Genomic DNA, 18,000 nt, shown 5'->3' with positions numbered 1-18,000 from the left:
ATAGTGAGTGAAACCAACCAAATTTGAAGGAAGGAAATGCAACACAAACAACAGCTGCACATAGGAGAGTAATAACTTGCAAATGACCAAGAATGAAACAGAAACGGATGTGTGCATTGAATGTTTCAATAATAATTGGCTAAGCCTACGACGAATCACTAAGCAGGCTGAATGATGGGTCATTTTCCTTACATATGATGTGACATGGACTCCTCTTACCTTACCTGTTCACTAGCACACAAACTACATTGCAAAATCAATGCAAGAATTGTGCGATTCATTTGGAGTACCGACTGGATGATGTTCCCCACAAGTAGGATGCGCCACAGTCCAACACGCCTTTTGTGTGTCTTCAAATCGCGTCGTATGAAAAAAGTCTGTCACTGCGGCATCCGCAGCGTTTTGGGTACACAAAAAAAAGAAGAAAACAAGTGTGCAGAAGGAGGCCTTCATGTTCTGTCGCGAACATTGTCGCTCAGGAAGATGATGTTGTCTGAGAAAATAGAGGTCAGCTTATTAGCTGAGCATGCGGGTATGCAGGATTCGCTTTCGTCGTTGCTTTTCCAAACCTGCGATGATGGTCGTGGCCTGGCGTCTCACTTGATTCTTGTCCACATATTCACCGTAATCCAACTTCCCCTCCACAAGTATCCTGGCTCTGCGTGATGCAATTTGGGAGAGGGGGGGGGGGGGGAGTAATCGCATTTTTGATTCGCAGTCACTCCCAACCACTGAGTAGCTCATACCCTTTCTTGACGTACTGATAGGCCACGTCCCTCAAACCGGGTTTGAAGATGGACACACGGTGCCATGTTGTCTTTTGGCTGATGTCACCTGACAAGCCAAAACAAGACAAGATTGAAATGTAATGATTTTTTTTGAAAATACACCAGATTTGCTTAATCTACCATTTAAATTGGTAATGGTTAAGCCAATTGGATTGAATCTAACACCTCTCCTTCAATAAAGTGACCACTGTGAGCATCTGATGGCTCAATATTACAAATCACAGCATGTGCTTACATTTTGACAACCTATTTTTTTTATATAGCATATAAATGAAGAAGAAAATATTGTTACAATAAGTCTAGCTTGAGTGAAGCAGTATGGGAGCTACCTTGAACTAACATACAGAGTTAGAAAAATATACGGATGGATTTTTCTGTTTCCATTGGATGTAAATAAGAGGCCAAGTCAGGTTGTATGACTACAAAACTTGAATTACACATTTAGCCTGTCCACCAGTACCCTCTATAGGAGAGATTGAAGACTTGCAGTTAACCAAGGGCAACGGTGAAAGGGACATATTACAACAAGAACGTTATTTTTTTTAAGGATTTCGGGCCATTTAGAAGCAAGTGTGTGCAGTCTCTAGCCATGCGTGATGTCAAGTAGCAGCACTGGTTTGGTTACCCGACGAGCTGGTCTCGCCTTCCCCGGAGCGCCACATTTCATTGGTGGCCAGGGAGAAGATGGTGACAGGGTTGCGGCCGTCCACTTGTCTCATCACGGGCTCCTGGCCCACTCGGCCTAACAACTGGACACGATTTATTGCTGCCAGGCAAAGAAGAAACAGTGGACTCTGATGAGTTACAGGTGCTTTTAGAAAGAAACACCCTTGATTTTAGAGTCAGCCAGTCCTCCCTTAAGCATCTCCACAATGTAGCAGTTTTTGACCTCATATACGGCAGTTTGGATGTAGCTACAGTTGTTCTAAAAATAGGTTACGAATGAAATTGAGTTGAGAAATGAATGGATGACGTCCACTCACATCTCTCCAGGATGAGGCTGGAGTCAGTGGTGCTGTTTCGAATCAGCTGCCTGAACACCTGGAAAAGCACGGAGATTTAGCACATCGACTCTTAATACTATTTTTCTCACTTTCCAGTTTCGACATTTTAAATCAGCGACAATTTTAATGTAACTCAATGTGTAATTGGACACCCGGTATCGGGAAGTCGATGGTTGGTGATAGCACGACAATCCTTCATAATACACATCTTTTTTGGAAACATCTTTAGTTTGCCGCCCCACCTGTGCTGAACCTCTTCTCCACATGTTGTCGAGGTTTCCCAAAAGTGAATGTTGTAGTGAAAACCTGCAAATGAAAAAGGTGTAAAATACCTAAATGTTATAGCGATGAGCTTTCCCCACCCCCAAATAAAACAGGTCATTGTTTAAGGTGGTCAATTGCACATTGAGCTTCCAGTCCCATCACATGTACGAGGTATCCGCAGTCTCCCGCCATTGAACAGACAAAAACAAGTTTCAAAATGTACGTCTTTGTCCACCTTTGTTACGTCTTCATAATAGTGCAGCATGCCATTCACTCAACCGGCTATAAACATGTGTGGAAGACATTGCGTATTAAAAACATGTCCAAGTTCGAAACTTACCGAGTTAACCTCACAAAACTTCCGGGTCCGTCAGCGAAAGAAGTCCCCCTCGACCGGAAACCGGGAGCTCGGGAAACAACGATCCGCTTTCACGCGCTTACGCAGTCAACTTAATACAAAATATTACTGAAAATGTATTCATAGCTCATACTTTGATACATTAATTTGAAAAAACAATGTTTTATAAATAAATAAAATACATTTCAAATTAATGTGTGTTTGTGTATATATGTAACGGTTTTTCCAATTTAAACACATTTTGACCAAAAGGGGGCGCACCACTGACATTTGGGAGGAGCTGTTGGTAGTGGGATACGGATTCCTCCAAGGAAAACTCCCACGCCTCAGAATTTCTTCTGTTCTCACACACGCACAAATTTCTAGAAAGAGAGAGAGAGAGAGAAACACACATAGACAGGAGCCATCAAGATTCCGGACAGGCTGTGAGGGCTCCGACATGTCGCTGCTCATCCTTATTTGGACTACTTTTGGTGAGTTTAATGAATAGTGGAAGGTCTGTGAGGGAAATGTCATGTTTTGTTCATCGTTGCCAAAAAAGGAAACGACAACATGGCTCTTAATGGAAGCCACATGCCAGCTATTACTCACTTTGCCTGTCTTGACAGTAGCCGAGAACTGAGGTTTAATACCGAGTGAGCTGGACGTGTGTGTGATGATGATGTTGATGTGGTCCTCTCTTCTGCTCTCAGCGGTGCTGTGGTCTCCTGCCTGGACGCAGTTCCCCGAGTTGGCGGATGTGTGCACGGAAGGCAGCTGCTACCCGGCCACGGGGGATCTGCTGATCGGACGCGCCCACAAGCTCAACGCCTCGTCCACGTGCGGCCTGCGTGGAGGCGAAACCTTCTGCATCGTGGGACACCTGGAGGTGAGAAGATTTTGACGAAAATGGGAGACGCGCTCAGCAAATGCATCCTCTTGACTGCTTGTAACTGTATCGGGACGCTGAAACCTCATAAAACTCTGAAGAGAATCCTGAGGCTGAGAAATGTGTGTAGGAGGTTGATTTATGGCTCGCGCACTTCCTGGAGATGTTGCAGTAATATAATCAAGTACATACTTGGTAGCAGCCCAATGGCCATTCAATGAAATATCCAAGTGTGAGAAAAACACTGCTTCTGTGCAAGTAATTGTATTGAGTCATGTTATTACGCAATGTTTTTATGAAGTATAAAATCGTTGACATTTTTAATTCATGAAACATATTTGTAAGTTTGGGGTGCATCACAAAGCGTACGTGGGCGCATGCGCTCAGTGCCAAGCGGCCGTGGTGACGAGTGGGAGTGCAGACATTCGCGCGGCGACAATAAAAAGCTTTATGTGGCGGCACAAATGTTGGCCTGTCGAAACGGCGGCAGCGACTGGTCGCTTGGTGTGAAAGGTGTCCTTTTGGTGTCGCACGCACAGACGCACACTATGGGCTGTCTTTGTGCTTCGGCAAGAGCGCCGTCTTCAAGAATGTGCGTTAAAATGAGAGCAGAGAGTATTTGGGAACTCGTCTCACTTTTCAACACAACTATAAACGCACGAGTGAGAGCTCATGCATTGGAGCACAGACACAGAACAGGCCGACGTGACGCGGTAAATGTCGTACATTTACTTTGTTGATGTTTGGCGGCGCCGATGCGTTGCAGCTGTGTTTAGGAGGAATTGTGAAATGTTTACCAGAGGTCACATACACTTGTGCCTTCCCATTATGGCTGCGTCGAAAGCGCCATGCTCGCTGCAGTTTGCCCATCGAGCGCCTTCAGAACTAAGATGAGATGCACTCAAGTGCAGTGATTCCAAAGCATTGATTGGCCTCATTAAATGTCAGCCTAGTGCCATCGAGCAAATTCACATCAGAGGTCTCATATGTCATGGTTTGGCCATCAGGAGGAGACCAACTGCTTCCCGTGCGACTCCAGGGAGCCGTACGACGAGGACGTCAACCCGCTGAGCCACACCATCGAGAACGTGGTCACCACCTTCGCCCCCAACCGTCTCAAGACGTGGTGGCAGTCGCAAAACGGTGAGTCCGAGGAGGCCCCTTTGACAACATGGAAGATCTTCATCTCGTGAAGAAGCCATCGCACTGAACAGCGTGCAAACGAGACAGCTGCTAAATCCATCAAATCTTTGTGTTCCGTCACCATGTTCACGCATGAACGGGCTTATTAATGCCCCGCTTAATGTATGGAAACAGATGCGGGATGAACCCTGCGTGTTTTGAGTGCGTCTAAAGCAGGAATCCCGTCATCTGCTTTTTTTTGGGAGGGAGTGGTGGGAATGACCAGCAGCCAGCGCGGCAGATGGCTGCGAAGCAGCAGGAAGCTGCAGATGCGGCGCAGTTTCGTTTGGGATTTCCTAATTCCCTTGTGGGGACCGGTCCAACATTACTCGCACTACTGCGTCGTGTGTGCGTCTGTGGATGTTGCAGCTCTCCCTCCTTTTTGCATTTCTCCTCCTATGATCTATTTGTTCATTAATAATAATGTCTATATTTGAGTATTGATCACATCCTGTATGGTTATAGATCATGGGCCCCTTGATAAGCCCAGCAAACCCACATAAAAAATAAATCAATTGCAACATTTCATCACTTTTTGTTTTTGTATCTACAATTCACGTAGAAGTGCCAGCTGTGTGTCATTGTTGGTGTCCTGTGTGCAGGCGTGGAGAATGTGACCATCAAGCTGGACCTGGAGGCAGAGTTCCATTTCACTCACCTCATCATGACTTTTAAGGTGCCGCTTCTCACACACAACACGCATTCACACGCATTCACAAGTGTTGAAGTCAATGGTGGAAAAGGTCCCTTGAGATACAGCCGGCGGGGGCCAACTGCGGCGAAGGAATGTGAACGAGCGGTGGGAAGAGAGAGGAAGGCGGCTCATTTCGTCAGGGTGATGGCGGCCAGCTGGACTGATGCTGCCCGTGACATCAGCCGACATTCCGACGCGCTGATGACGTGCGTGAACTTCTGCCGCTTTGTCGCTTACCTTCAGACGTTCCGGCCGGCCGCCATGGTGATCGAGCGTTCGATGGACTTCGGGAAGACGTGGCAGGTGTACCGCTACTTTGCCTACGATTGCCGGACGGCATTTCCCGGCGTATCCCCGGGGCCTATGGTGAAGGTGGACGACATCATCTGCGACTCGCACTACTCAGACATCGAACCCTCCACCGAGGGAGAGGTCCGTTTCCTGAAACCAGAACAAACAATAAACACGCAGCGTCACTGAAGGAATCAAATGGACGTTTCCTCACCGTTTCCCAGGTGATCTTCCGGGTGCTGGACCCCGCCTTTGAGATCGAGGACCCGTACAGCTTGAGGATTCAGAGTAAGATGCTCTTGAGATCCTTCCATCTCACTTGACCGCTGACCCCACTGGCGAGCAGGGCACTTCCTTTTAACCCCACCAGGAAGTGAAGCTTGGAAAATTCCAGCAAAATGAAGTCTGGGAAATGAGGTCAGACGGGAAGAAAACACCGGGAGGGAATTTCGCACATGCAGGAGGATATGGCCATGTACACAAGACTTTTCCCCTCACTCAAAACAATCTTTGTCCACAGCGAGTGTGTAAAAAAAAATGTTTGGGGCCTGTTTGGGGTAGCTGGTCGATTGCTGCATCCTCTTCGGCGCTGACAAACTTATTGACATATTTTCCCGCTGGTCGATAACTTGAATCGGGATTCGGAGGGTGCCAGGTGGTGCTCCTCGCCATTTGGCCGTGAAGGCCCCGTCCAAAAGGCTTTCATGTCACGTCCTTTGCTCCGCAGACATGTTGAAGATCACCAACCTTCGTGTTAACTTCCTGAAGCTGCACACGCTGGGAGACAACCTACTGGACACGCGCAAGGAGGTGACAGAGAAGTACTACTACGCGCTCTACGACATGGTCGTCCGTGGCAACTGCTTCTGCTACGGACACGCGTCCGAGTGCGCCCCCATCGACGGAGCACCGACGGGAGCCGAGGGAATGGTGGGCGGCACGCGTGGTTCGCCTGCGTCCACGACAAGGACGTCCTTCTGATGAGCGCGTTGTTGTAGGTTCACGGGCGGTGCGTGTGCAACCACAACACAGAGGGCCTGAACTGCGAGCGATGCATGGCCTTCCATCACGATCTCCCCTGGAGGCCCGCCGAGGGCCGCAACGCACACGCTTGCAAGAGTAAGACTTGCGACTAATAACATTTCCACGTTCCTAAAAGAACACAAAGAGCTGAACAGCGCCGCCGTCTCCTCTCCAGGGTGCGAGTGCAACCAGCACTCGGGTTCCTGCCACTTCGACATGGCCGTCTACATGACCACGGGTAACGTCAGCGGCGGCGTGTGCGACCACTGTCAGCACAACACGGTGGGTCGCCAGTGCGAGCAGTGTGCTCCCTTCTTCTATCAGCACCCCAACCGAGACCTGCGGGACCCCAACGTCTGCGAGCGTACGTTAAGGACAAGTCCCACGCGCGGTGTGACCTCGCCGCTCCCTTCTTGAAGTCCTCTCTCACGAGAATCTTTTCCACAGCTTGTAATTGTGACCCGGTGGGATCCCTGCAAGGGGGGCTTTGCGATGCCAGGACCGACGTGGGCGCCGGACTCATCTCGGGCCAGTGTCGCTGCAAAGACCACGTTGAGGGGATGCGCTGTGACCACTGCAAACACGGTCACTATGGATTGGGAAAAGGCCCGCAAGGATGCCTGGGTAAGAACACCAAATCACCGTATAGACTCAAGTAAGAATTAAGAACTATCGGACCCCACTGCTCCCACAAAGTTAGATGCACCCACAATTTCTTGCTAAGAAGACAACTGAGGACGAGAGTGTACTTTCCATGGCCCAAGTTTTAAAATTCTTTTCCCACTCTCATGTTCTTACCACGCACCTACACGACGGCAATCGCCTTACAGAATCTTTGCGTTGTGCGCTTTGGCAGCTTGTGTCTGCAGTCCACTGGGAACGCTGCCGGGAAGCAACTCCTGTGACTCGGAGTCAGGAAGGTGCTTCTGCAAGCGGCTGGTCAGCGGCCAGGAATGCGACCAGTGTCTGGTAGGAAGCCCGAGTTTGTGCAGGTCTAGAGCTCAGTCGTATCCTGACCAACATGCGCTTCTACCATAGCCGCAACACTGGGGTCTGTCCAATGACATGGATGGATGCAGACCATGTGACTGCGACAAGGGAGGGGCTCTCAACAATGAGTATGTCCTCTCATCAATTACAGTTGTACAAAATAAACAATAATAATCCAATTAAAATCCCCGATTGTGCCATTCCGCAGCTGCGACCCGGTGTCTGGACAGTGCCAATGCAGGGAGCACATTTTCGGCAGGCGCTGCGACCAACTTGAGTCCGGCTTCTACTTCACGGCTCTGGACCACTACACCTACGAGGCTGAGGACGCCCAACACGGACCCGTGAGCACACCAAAACGCCACCGAGCTCCTGTTCCGGAGAAGATGAGTTTTCAAAAACGAGTGCCTGTATGATAGGGAGTGTCAGTGGTTCAGCGACCATACCCTCTGGATCGTAGCCCCACGTGGACTGGAATGGGATTCGCTAATGTACCAGAGGGAGCCTATCTAGAGTTTAACATCGACAACATCCCAGACTCCATGGACTACGATGTGCTCATCCGCTACGAGCCACAGGTTAGCTTCTTCGCATTGTTTCGACTGACTCTGAGGCTCTTAATCATCGAGAGTGACCAAGATCTGGTGCTCGGCAATAGCTTCCGGAGCAGTGGGAGCAGGTTGACATCAGAGTCCAGCGCCCCGTCTTTAACCCTCCCAACGACTCCGCCTACTGCAGTGGTTCCGTCAGTGATGGAGATGAGCAATACGTCTCCCTGCCACCCGGTTCAAGGTCAGGCAACCGAAGCGTGGCCCACAAATGCAGGATGATCCTCCTCCTCACCGTATCGTCCCTGCTTCCTGCAGACACGTGTTACTGCCCACCCCCGTGTGTTTTGAGAAGGGACAGAACTACACAGTCCACATCGGCCTGCCGCTCTACTCGTCCTACAGCGACATGCACAGCCCTTATACCCTCATCGATTCAGTACGTTTCCGTCAGACATCGGCCGTGCAGCCTTGAGACATGATTAGTATGCCCTCCCACATCCCGTTCTTCTTCTTTGCAGCTGGTGTTGATGCCCCGGGTCCGGGAACTGGAAGTATTCTTGGGCACAGAGGGCGAAGCAGCCTGGGATACGTTCCAACGCTACCGCTGCCTGGAGCGCAGCCAGAGCGTGGTCAAGAGCCCGATGACAGACATCTGCAGCGACTACATTTTCAGCGTTTCTGCACTGCTGCACAAAGGAGCCATGCGTACGTTTCTTTGAAAACAAAGTGAACCATGTCCTCTGGAACCACAGAATCATCTACGCCCCGGACATCTCACAGTCACGTTTGTTTCCTTTCCCAGCGTGCCAGTGTGACCCGCAAGGTTCTGTCAGCGCTGTGTGCGAGGCCAGCGGAGGCCAGTGTCACTGTCGACCCAAAGTGGTCGGCAGGAACTGCGACCACTGTGCCCCCGCCACCTTCCTCTTCAGCCCCGCCGGATGCAGACGTAAGTGTTTGGCAGAAGTTGCGGAGGTGCTTCTCCCCGTTCGCTTCCAGACGTAGTCAGACTTCAATTTCTTGGCCCAGTCTGCGAATGTGATCCTCGAGGGTCGATTGGCGCCCTTTGCCACGAATCCACCGGGCAGTGCACCTGTGTTCCCGGCGCCGCGGGCCGCCAGTGTGCCCATTGCCTGCCGGGATTTTGGGGGTTTCCTCATTGTCGACCATGTCAATGCAACGGCCACAGTGAATCCTGCCACCCCGAGACCGGAGAGTGCCAAGGCTGCCGAGACTTTACCACCGGACACTACTGCGAGAGGTACGAGGGAGGGGGAATTCCCGCATACTTCCTCAATCGCGTCATGGTCGTTTCAACCTCACAGATGTCTGAATGGTTACCATGGTGACCCAGAGTTGGGTTCCGGCAGCCACTGTCGACCATGTTTGTGCCCCGACGGCCCGCAGAGCGCACGTCAGTTTGCAGACAGCTGCTACACGGAGGCCGACACAAAGCAGCTGGTGTGCGTGTGTAGCCCCGGCTATAAAGGTGCAACGCACACATCAAAACTTGACGATTGGATTTGTCTTTTGTGCAAGTACGAAGGAGACTCTGTCATTCAATCCTGCCTGAAAGCTTGTTTTTTTTTCTTCCATTTTCTCGCACCACTTCCTTTAGGTGCCAGGTGTGACGAGTGTGCCCCAGGTCACTTCGGCAACCCGCTGGTGCCCGGCGGGCGTTGCTTGGCGTGCCAGTGCAACGGCAACATCAACATGGAAGACCCGAGATCCTGCGACGCTCGGACAGGCTCGTGTCTCAAGTGTCTGTACCACACGGATGGCTATGCCTGCCAGCACTGCGCTACCGGTTACTATGGCAATGCTGCCACTCAAAGTTGCAGAAGTGAGTGGAGACACGTTTGTTGCAAAAAGTGCGATGCTTTTTAGGTGGATGCTGGAGGGGTCATCCCACAAATTCTTAAGAAGCTTGACTGGTTGTCTTGCAGAGTGCATGTGCCAGCCGGCGGGCACGGCGCCACACGCGTGTTCATCGGCAGACGAGTGCCAGTGCGACCAGCACAGCGGCCAATGCGCCTGCCTGCCCAACGTGGTCGGCCAGAACTGCGAGCGCTGCGCGCAGGACACGTGGAACATGGCGAGCGGAGCGGGCTGCCAGCGCTGTGACTGTGACCCGGTCCACTCCTTTGGCTCCTCCTGTGATGAGGTGAGTCCCGGTAGCATGAAAATCCTTCGAATTCTCAATGACGGCAAAGTGACCTACGTCATCAGAAGCGGGGGCGGGTGCCTGTGAAATGTTCTCATGTTCCGGGTCCAGCTGGTTGGGAATTGCTGCTCTGGCTTTTGCAGTATGATTTGATTTTCTGCTCAGGCACACACGCACACACACAAACAACACGGGAACCCAAAGCCAGCGCAGACACAAAGTATCTTTTTTTTTTGGTCCTGGCTCCACGCCATCAGAGGAAGGAAGTTCTGCAAAGGGGCAATAGAAGTACAAAGGTCCATTGTGCATCTTGATCCAAAGACACTTTTGTTTGAAATTGTAAAAGTGTTTGCTTTGGCTTCTAGGTGACGGGACGCTGCTCGTGTAAACCGGGTTTCGGTGGCAGGACGTGTCGGGAATGCAGGGAGCTCTTCTGGGGGGATCCAGAAGTCAAGTGTCACGGTATGGCAAATTAAAGCTGAAACAAGGGCAGGCCTTCCATATCGTTTGATGACCAAGTAGAACAATGTTGTGCCCCCATGCGGCGACTGCATCCTATTTCGTCTCTTTTCAAAGCCGGCTGCTGGCTCCGGGATTGACCTTGTGTTCTCTGCTCATGAGAACCAGATGTTTAAGAAATCCCAGGCTTCTCTGTTTTTTTTTCCCCTTCTTCGTCCCAGTAGCACTCACGGGACCCAAGAATCCTTCACGATTCCCACTTATAAGTTTATCCGAGCTGTTAAATCTCTGAGGCGGGACCGCCAGTTGGTACTGAGTATACAGATTGTTGAGTGGGAGTAGTCATCCTTTAAGTCAAAGCGTCCACACACGTTCCAAAGCGATTCCACCTTAAGGCGCCCTACATCTGGAAAATAAGAGCAGTCTGACTTCTCTCGCAGGCTTGTGGGGTAGTTCAAGTCAGGATGAGTGTTTTATTTACAGGACAGGAAAAGATGAAAGCCGATTCTCTTCCCCGAGGAGATGTCGACATGACTGAGGCCTTTAGTATGCGGGTCCGCCTTTTTTTGCAGCTTGCGACTGCGACCTCCGTGGGATTTCCAGCGAGCAGTGTGATCGGGCCACCGGACACTGCGCATGCGTGGCGAGCGTGTCGGGCCCACGGTGCGACAAATGCGCCAGGGGCTACCAGGGGGAGTTTCCCGACTGCCAGCCTTGTCACCAGTGCTTCGCCACGTGGGACCGGGTGGTCGAAGAGCTGACCAACCAAACGCGGCGATTGGAGGCAAAGGTGACAGAACTGCAGACCAGCGGCGTGACGGCACCGTACCAAGACTTGGTGACCAGCCTGGAGACCAACGTCAAGACCGTCATGGAGATTGTGCAGAGTAACCCTGCAGCGGTGAAGCTGGAGGAGATCCAGGACCTGATGCACCTGATCACGTACGTCCACAAAGGCTGCACATCCTGTCCCTGCATTCAATGACATCTTATTTCTCGAGCACTTGTCTTTGGACTCTCCTCCTCAGTGGCGTTATGTCCTACGTGGACGGGGCGGTTAACACAACAGAGGAGACCTTGAATGTCCTCCAGAGTGAGGTCAGGGCCAGTGACACCAACTTGGACGAGCTGACGGACCAGGCAAACCGCTTGGAACGCCATGTCCAGGAGCTCAGGCAGAAGGTGTATGATGCCAAGAACGCCAACTTTCAGGGTGACAATTCAACTCACTTCAACATTTCAACTTTTCAGCACAACAACCTGACGTGCTCCTGGGATTGATTTATTCATTTAGGGGCCATGGACACCATCACGGAGGCAAACCAAGAGTCGCTCAGAGCGGAAATCCGAGTCAATGCCTCCAGCGGTGATCCTGGGAACACCGTGGAGCAGTCGGCGGTACTTCGTACGGTGACCGAGGAGAAGCTGAACGGCAGCCGGAAGGAGTTTGATCGCAAGCACCAGCGAAACACGCAGAAGATGGACAAGCTCAAGAACGAGCTGGAGAAACTGGATCTGTCAAACCTCAGCAAGAAGGTGACATTCTCAGAAAGCGACTCTCAAGGGACAAGGCGCTCATTCATCTCTTCGGCAGATGTGCGGCACCGCGGCCGATGGCGACGAGTGCGCCGGCTCCGCTTGTGGTGGATTGGGCTGCGCGGGTAAGGACGGCGTCGCCCGGTGTGGCGGTGAAGGATGCCAAGGCCTCGTCGCGATCACCCAAACCGCTCTCAAGTCAGCCAAGGAGCTTGATGAGGAAATCCTGGCAGCCGTGCAGGAGGTGGACAAGCTCTCCAGAACGGTGAGCGGACGGGTCAGCGGTACTTCCATTTTTGGGGCGGACGTTGGGAAAGACAAAGTTTGGTTTCAGGTGTGGGAGGCCGGCAATCGAGCAAGGGAGGCCAAGGTGAACGCTCAACGGGTGCTGATCAAATCCAACCGGAGCAAAGAGCGGGTGGAGCAGAGCAACGAGCAACTGCGCCGCCTCATCAAAGACATACGAGACCTGCTCATGAGTGAGTATGGCTGCTCCCCCTGCCCCCTCAAAAAACAACCCCCACAACATCTCTGAGACACGTCATTAACTGCGCAGACGACAAGGCCAATGCATCCGTCATTGAGGCAGTGGCCAGCGAGGTCCTAGCCCTAGATATGCCCACGTCGACGGAGAAGCTGCAGGAGCTGACCAGGGAAATCAAGGAGAAGGTCATGGCTCTGACCAACGTGGAAAACATTCTCATCCAGAGTGCCGACGACATGAAAGCTGCGAAGGAGCTGTTGAAGCAGGCCGAGGCCGCCAAGTAAGAAAAGCGGTTCACCGAAGATGAGACGGGCATCCCCAGGTGATTAAGCGGGAGCTACTCTTGTCTGTCCATCAGTCAGGACGCATCAGACTTGACGGAGCGCTCTCAAGCGGTGAAGACGGCTCTGGACGAGACCGAGCGTGCTCAGAATCTTGCCGTGGATGCCATCCAACTGGCCCAGAGCAACACCAAGGGAACTCTGGCCTTGCTCCTTTCCGTGAGTGTGATCTCTGCGGCGTGTGGCGGTCCGCGTGTTTTCCCGTGACGTACAGCGGTGTTTTGCAGGTGGACTCAGAGACGGCGTCGTCGGAGCAGCGTCTTGGAAATACCACGGGCCGGCTGCTGCAGCTGGAGCGCGAGGTGGGCCTCCTACGGCAGAACGGGCTCGAGGTCAACAGCGCGGCGGAGACGGCCGACTGGATCAGTGAACGTGCCAAGGAGGAGGCCGACGAGGCCCAGCAGGTGGCGCGCAAACACACCCTTTGACTTGAATCAGCCTCTTGGTCAGTGTGTGACCCTTCACCCGTGCCTGAGAAGGAGTTTGACACGGAGGTGAAGGACAAACTGGAGGAGGTGGAGGACCTGGTGGAGGACAAGGGGGAGTCGGTGCTGCAGGCGAGGAGACGAGCAGACGAGCTGCAGCAGGAGGCCAGGGAGCTTCTGGCTCAGAGCAGCGGCAAACTCAAGAGACTACAAGGTAAGTTTGGAGGCACGCGGCTCATGGTTCCAAAGCCACAAATCATCCTTCTGCTCTCTCAGAACTGGAGAGCTCCTACGAGGACCACCAGAGAACCATTGAGGCGAAAGCCACAGAGCTCGCCGAGCTGGAGGAGACCGCCCGCCGCATCTTGGATGACATCAGCCACAAGGTGATGCTCTACAGCACCTGCCTGTGAGGAAAAAGGAGCCAGGCTCCTCTGAAAGCAGACACGTGACCTGACCAATGAGGCAGCTTTAGTCGCCATGTTGACTCTTCTGCAGTCAATCGTGCAAGTTGTGACCAAAACCACTAGACACCTAACGGACCTCTGTGCCACTAAGCCAAAGTAGGAACAAATGAGCAGAGCCTACTCATCAAGAATTTGGGATAGCGGGCTTTGTGAATTTTGCCGTTCAGATTCTTGTTAGAGAACAAAAAGTAAGGAAATATTCGACAGTTGGAGATTTGACTAAGTGAGGTTTTATGTATTTTACCTTCTTCCTGAAATTTCAACACAAAAGCACAATATGCCTCCACTTTATGTGTCATCATACGAGTTTTTGACTGAATGGATCAAGAGGCGTAGTATTCAGAAACTTATTGACAAAATATGTTTCAAGTCTCTTGGAATTAGTGTGTGGAATCATACTTAACCAAAAACATTTCTTTCCTGTACAAGGAAAATAAAATGTCACTTTTTATTCCCAAAATAAAACCATTGAAGCATTTGTTTAATCAATTATTGGGATTTCTTTTTTTTTTTTTTAAATAAAGTTTGACCCACAGCCACTTTAGCAGCAGTGTTTATTCCTGTTGAAAGAGATCTTACAAAAAAACCAACAGCAACAGTGTTTACTTCTCACATTCTGAACAAATTAACTGCCTTTAATGGACATGTAGAAGCATCACGTGTGGACTCACTTTGTGCTGGTGTCGTGCCGGCATGTGATCCCGGAAGCGTCAAGATGGCATTAAGGAAGGGGGGAAAAAAACCCTCACTCTTGGCAACGTGGACATGCGTCCCCTTACTTGCGGGTGCCCGGCCAGCGAGGAGGCGGGGCTCCGTCCATGGGAGCCCAGCTGGGGACGGAGACCAGCTGGCCGTCGTGCAAGTGCTCGTTGACGCGCAGCTGGCAGCCGTCCTGCAGCATGCGCAGCGCGACGCGGGCAATGTTGCGCGAGTCGTCCAGGCCCGAATGGGGGCGGCCTTCATACTGCAGGCCTAGCTTGTCCAGCATGGTGCTCAGCTTGGTCTGCGTGCGCGGCACCTTTTGGCAGGGCACACAGCGAGTTACTGGCTTCCCTGTCAAAAGTATCTAGAGGAGCCGCGCCTTCGGATTCCACAAATATAGGAGTGGGAAGGATGGGACCCTGCTTTTTGAATTACTGTGAGGAAAATATTGGCAGGCGGGGGGGGGGGGACATAAAATCAAGTCAAAGCGTTTTCTCATGCGCGTGTCTCCCTCTGCTGGCCGTTCGACACAACGCAAAGATTTTAAGTGGTTAGTTTAATGAAGCTACAAAACCGATTTTCCGGTGTATATTATTTTACTTTTTTCATTTTGCTGTCCCACCCAAAAACAGGATGGAACAGCCATTTTTTAAAAACATGTCTACATATTTTTTTATTATTATTAGTGAGCTAGAAAGGGCTTTTTAATTCACCTGTGGTGAATATATATAGAGCTTTGTTTCTCCCCCCCAAAAAGTCATTAACTGAAGTGACCTCCATATATCTATTGAAATTTTAGATTTTAAAAACGGAAGATATCTATATCAGTGAATTCGTTTCACCATTTCATTTTCACGTTTTAGAAGTCAATTTGGGATGTGATTTGCGACATGTTTGCATTCATTTTAAAAAGCTCCCTATTTGTGCACTATTATTGTGCACATTATTAACACTCATGAATGCAAAACCCAAACCTTGTAGAAGTTGCCGTAAGACTTGCGGATGTTGATCCACTTCCTGGCAAAGCGCGGGTATCGGATCTGGCTGATGCGACACTGGATGTTGAGGAACTTGCTCATGTCCCACGCCCTGCACAAGGCGGGGAAAAGGATGTCAGGATTTCAACAAGCTTTGCTGAAATGAGAACAAAAGAGTGACACCTACCCATCCGTGAGGAACGTATATTTGTACTTTGTGCCCAACTCCCTCTCCTCAAGCCACTTCACAACTCGCTTCAGGACGGCCGGGAACGGCTTGGCCGCATCCACCTTGTCCTGGTGCATAAAAACACAATTTACTCTTTAACTCAACCGAAGCTGAAATCTGTAAAAAGAACCGGAGTGAACCATGATGTTGAAGGACGTACACGGTATATTGTGCATTTCTGAAAATTAAATTCAAGACTACAGCTGACAGCCTGAGGAGATCACAAGGGGAAATAAAACCGACCTGCGTAATTCCCGTGAGCTTCACACAAAAATCTGAGAGCGTCGGGTACAATTCAGGTTTGACGTATTCCTGAAACGTTCCCACCTGAGGAAATAAAAATAAGTGATTAGACAATGAGAGATAAGTTGGTAAATTTTTGGGGGGGGGCATTCCTCTTACAATCTCCAAGGTGTGCGTGCTGATGAGCACCATTGGGAATTCGATGATTTCATGCAGAAAGTCTGGTGGGTTGTCCTCCTCGCACGTGGCCTCAAAGTCCACCACGCAGATGTAGTCGTAGAAGAGGTCTGCCGGCCCGGAGTCGGCCGCTGACTGCGTCAGCTTCTGCTTCTTGTAGTGGCTCTTCAGTCGCTTCTTCATCACGTCCTTCACGCCCCTTTGACAACCAAACACCAAAGTGACGTGAGGGTCACTTCCCATGCGGAGGCGTCGTCGGGCGCCTGGTCCTACCTTGTGTCCAGCTTGAGCTGAGACAGCTTGAGCCGCAACTCCTCCTTGGACATGCGGTTGATGTGACCGTTGGCCAAGGCGATCTCCTTGTACACGGGGTGGCTGAAGTCACTGTTGGATGCCTGAGGAGTTTCTCCTTCTTTGGGACACATGGTGGTGCTGGGCTTCATCTGATGAATAATTACATCATACTTTTAAAAAGCCTACAAGTAATTTCATAGAGACACTTTGAATGAAGTTTTTTTGTTGATCAATATCACTGCACCTTTGCATTAATGTCCAACTGTACTTTAAATATGTGTCCTAATTGTGTATGCTGCCATTCTGGCTTTTTGCTATCGTATTCCAATGACTCCAAGTACCACACACAAAATCCTTTTTTCTTGTTTCAATTCAGAGACCCCTGTACCTTTCATCTATAAATCTTCATTGAGATGCAAAGAACCTGTCGTGTTTGTCTTTTTTGACTGCGGCAAAAGCACAGCAAGCAGAATTGGGTTCAAAAGTCCAAGGCTTGAATCTTCAGTTATCTTGATTTAATTATCTTGTCTCGTAAGTGTCTTTTTTTCTCCTCCACTACTGTAGTATTGTTTATACTTTAAATGAACAAGCATCGACATACACCTCGTTGTGTGAACATTGCCTTAAATGCGATAAATTTGGCGGACATTACAAACCTGCTCGTCGTCGTCTCCATTTGCCGTCTTGACGTTCACCTCCTTGCCATCAATATTTTCCATGTGCTCCTCCATTTAAGGTCATACGTCCCCCCAAAAAATATTGAATAAAAGAATGAATACATAAAAAAACCCCAGCGAAATGAGCCTCACTTAGCTTAACATGTCAACATAGCTAACCGAGGCAGCGTGATTGGCGCGCTCCGAGGTTGAAACACACTTCCGTCACTCGCGCTGGTCGTAACTAAAATTATTTTAAAAGTATTAACAATCCGTAAATATAGCGACGATGTTAAAAGAAGACAACAGCTGTTGTCAGTGAAAGAAACAGGAAAGCATTTTCTTTCAACTTTTTTCCCGCTGGGCTAACTTCCGTTGAGGGGTTAAACAAAACGGAAACAGTGCCCCCTTGTGGGGTGGATGGCATACTGACCCTCATTTACACTGAGGCTTCCTGTCATAATTGTTGAATTTAAATCAATATATTTGTCTTAATTGTTTTTATTTTGTTGAATTATTACATATTTTGTTAATTGATAAAGTGTAAATTATACATTAAAAAGTAAGAAAAATATCAACTTCACACGCTCCTGAGACTACACCGAGAACAGTTTTTCAAACACATTTTATGCTGTGCAATACCAACAGAGACAGATGTTTACAAATCACAGCATATTGTGAGAAAAAAAAAAAGCAAAAGCCTTTTTAAAATCCCACTGATGTATTCTTTTTTGGGTTTTTAAAGGGACACAAACAAGGCGCCATGATGCATCTTCACAGTGATAGCTGGTGCGAGCGCTGCAGTCCACCTCAATCATTCAGGTCATCATGACCGC

The 18,000-nt window shown here is 50.1% G+C and overlaps 3 protein-coding genes across 7 annotated transcripts; 1 reads left to right on the top strand and 2 right to left on the bottom strand.

Annotated features, from left to right (window-relative positions):
• Window positions 1-236: 236 nt before the first annotated feature.
• On the bottom strand, window positions 237-2,544 carry ssbp1 (single-stranded DNA binding protein 1). 2 transcript variants are annotated; one of them, XM_052055935.1, is made up of 7 exons: window positions 2,397-2,544; window positions 2,035-2,098; window positions 1,772-1,829; window positions 1,414-1,554; window positions 747-834; window positions 570-658; window positions 237-493 (listed from the first exon to the last, which is right to left on the bottom strand). In XM_052055935.1, exons 2-7 carry the CDS (start codon window positions 2,056-2,058, stop codon window positions 450-452), a joined length of 444 nt encoding a protein of 147 aa, XP_051911895.1. In that variant the 5' UTR covers window positions 2,059-2,098; window positions 2,397-2,544; the 3' UTR covers window positions 237-449. The 2 variants fall into 2 exon arrangements, with proteins under 2 accessions (XP_051911895.1, XP_051911896.1); XM_052055936.1 differs by lacking the exon at window positions 2,397-2,544 and adding an exon at window positions 2,292-2,314.
• On the bottom strand, window positions 1,772-17,557 carry eri1 (exoribonuclease 1). Of its 3 annotated transcripts, none has more exons than XR_007960573.1 (11): window positions 17,165-17,557; window positions 16,488-16,657; window positions 16,197-16,413; window positions 16,038-16,121; window positions 15,753-15,862; window positions 15,563-15,677; window positions 5,664-5,854; window positions 5,396-5,599; window positions 3,006-3,276; window positions 2,397-2,776; window positions 1,772-1,829 (listed from the first exon to the last, which is right to left on the bottom strand). XR_007960573.1 is itself a non-coding variant. In XM_052055934.1 (7 exons), the coding sequence occupies exons 1-7, from the start codon at window positions 17,237-17,239 to the stop codon at window positions 14,662-14,664; spliced, it is 1,014 nt and encodes a 337-aa protein (XP_051911894.1). In that variant the 5' UTR covers window positions 17,240-17,556; the 3' UTR covers window positions 14,424-14,661. The 3 variants fall into 3 exon arrangements, 1 of the variants encoding a protein (XP_051911894.1); XR_007960574.1 differs by having other exon boundaries at window positions 3,047-3,276; XM_052055934.1 differs by lacking the exons at window positions 1,772-1,829; window positions 2,397-2,776; window positions 3,006-3,276; window positions 5,396-5,599; window positions 5,664-5,854 and adding an exon at window positions 14,424-14,904 and having other exon boundaries at window positions 17,165-17,556.
• Window positions 2,746-14,375, top strand: LOC127594046 (laminin subunit beta-1-like). 2 transcript variants are annotated; one of them, XM_052055932.1, is made up of 33 exons: window positions 2,746-2,887; window positions 3,107-3,282; window positions 4,290-4,425; window positions 5,067-5,140; window positions 5,402-5,590; window positions 5,674-5,737; window positions 6,177-6,379; window positions 6,448-6,568; window positions 6,648-6,836; window positions 6,920-7,096; window positions 7,329-7,441; window positions 7,511-7,590; window positions 7,671-7,806; window positions 7,882-8,040; window positions 8,121-8,254; window positions 8,329-8,449; window positions 8,532-8,718; window positions 8,816-8,959; window positions 9,040-9,271; window positions 9,336-9,499; window positions 9,629-9,853; window positions 9,957-10,174; window positions 10,540-10,636; window positions 11,206-11,575; window positions 11,662-11,846; window positions 11,928-12,169; window positions 12,228-12,434; window positions 12,504-12,648; window positions 12,726-12,933; window positions 13,012-13,153; window positions 13,222-13,398; window positions 13,474-13,633; window positions 13,696-14,375. In XM_052055932.1, the coding sequence occupies exons 1-33, from the start codon at window positions 2,854-2,856 to the stop codon at window positions 13,830-13,832; spliced, it is 5,346 nt and encodes a 1,781-aa protein (XP_051911892.1). In that variant the 5' UTR covers window positions 2,746-2,853; the 3' UTR covers window positions 13,833-14,375. The 2 variants fall into 2 exon arrangements, with proteins under 2 accessions (XP_051911892.1, XP_051911890.1); XM_052055930.1 differs by lacking the exon at window positions 2,746-2,887 and having other exon boundaries at window positions 3,070-3,282.
• Window positions 17,558-18,000: the final 443 nt, after the last annotated feature.

This window comes from Hippocampus zosterae, chromosome 21, assembly GCF_025434085.1.
Source record: "Hippocampus zosterae strain Florida chromosome 21, ASM2543408v3, whole genome shotgun sequence".
Classification (NCBI taxonomy): Eukaryota; Metazoa; Chordata; class Actinopteri; order Syngnathiformes; family Syngnathidae; genus Hippocampus; species Hippocampus zosterae.
Note: the sequence above shows the minus strand (reverse complement) of the source record. Positions and strands in the feature narration are given on the sequence as shown.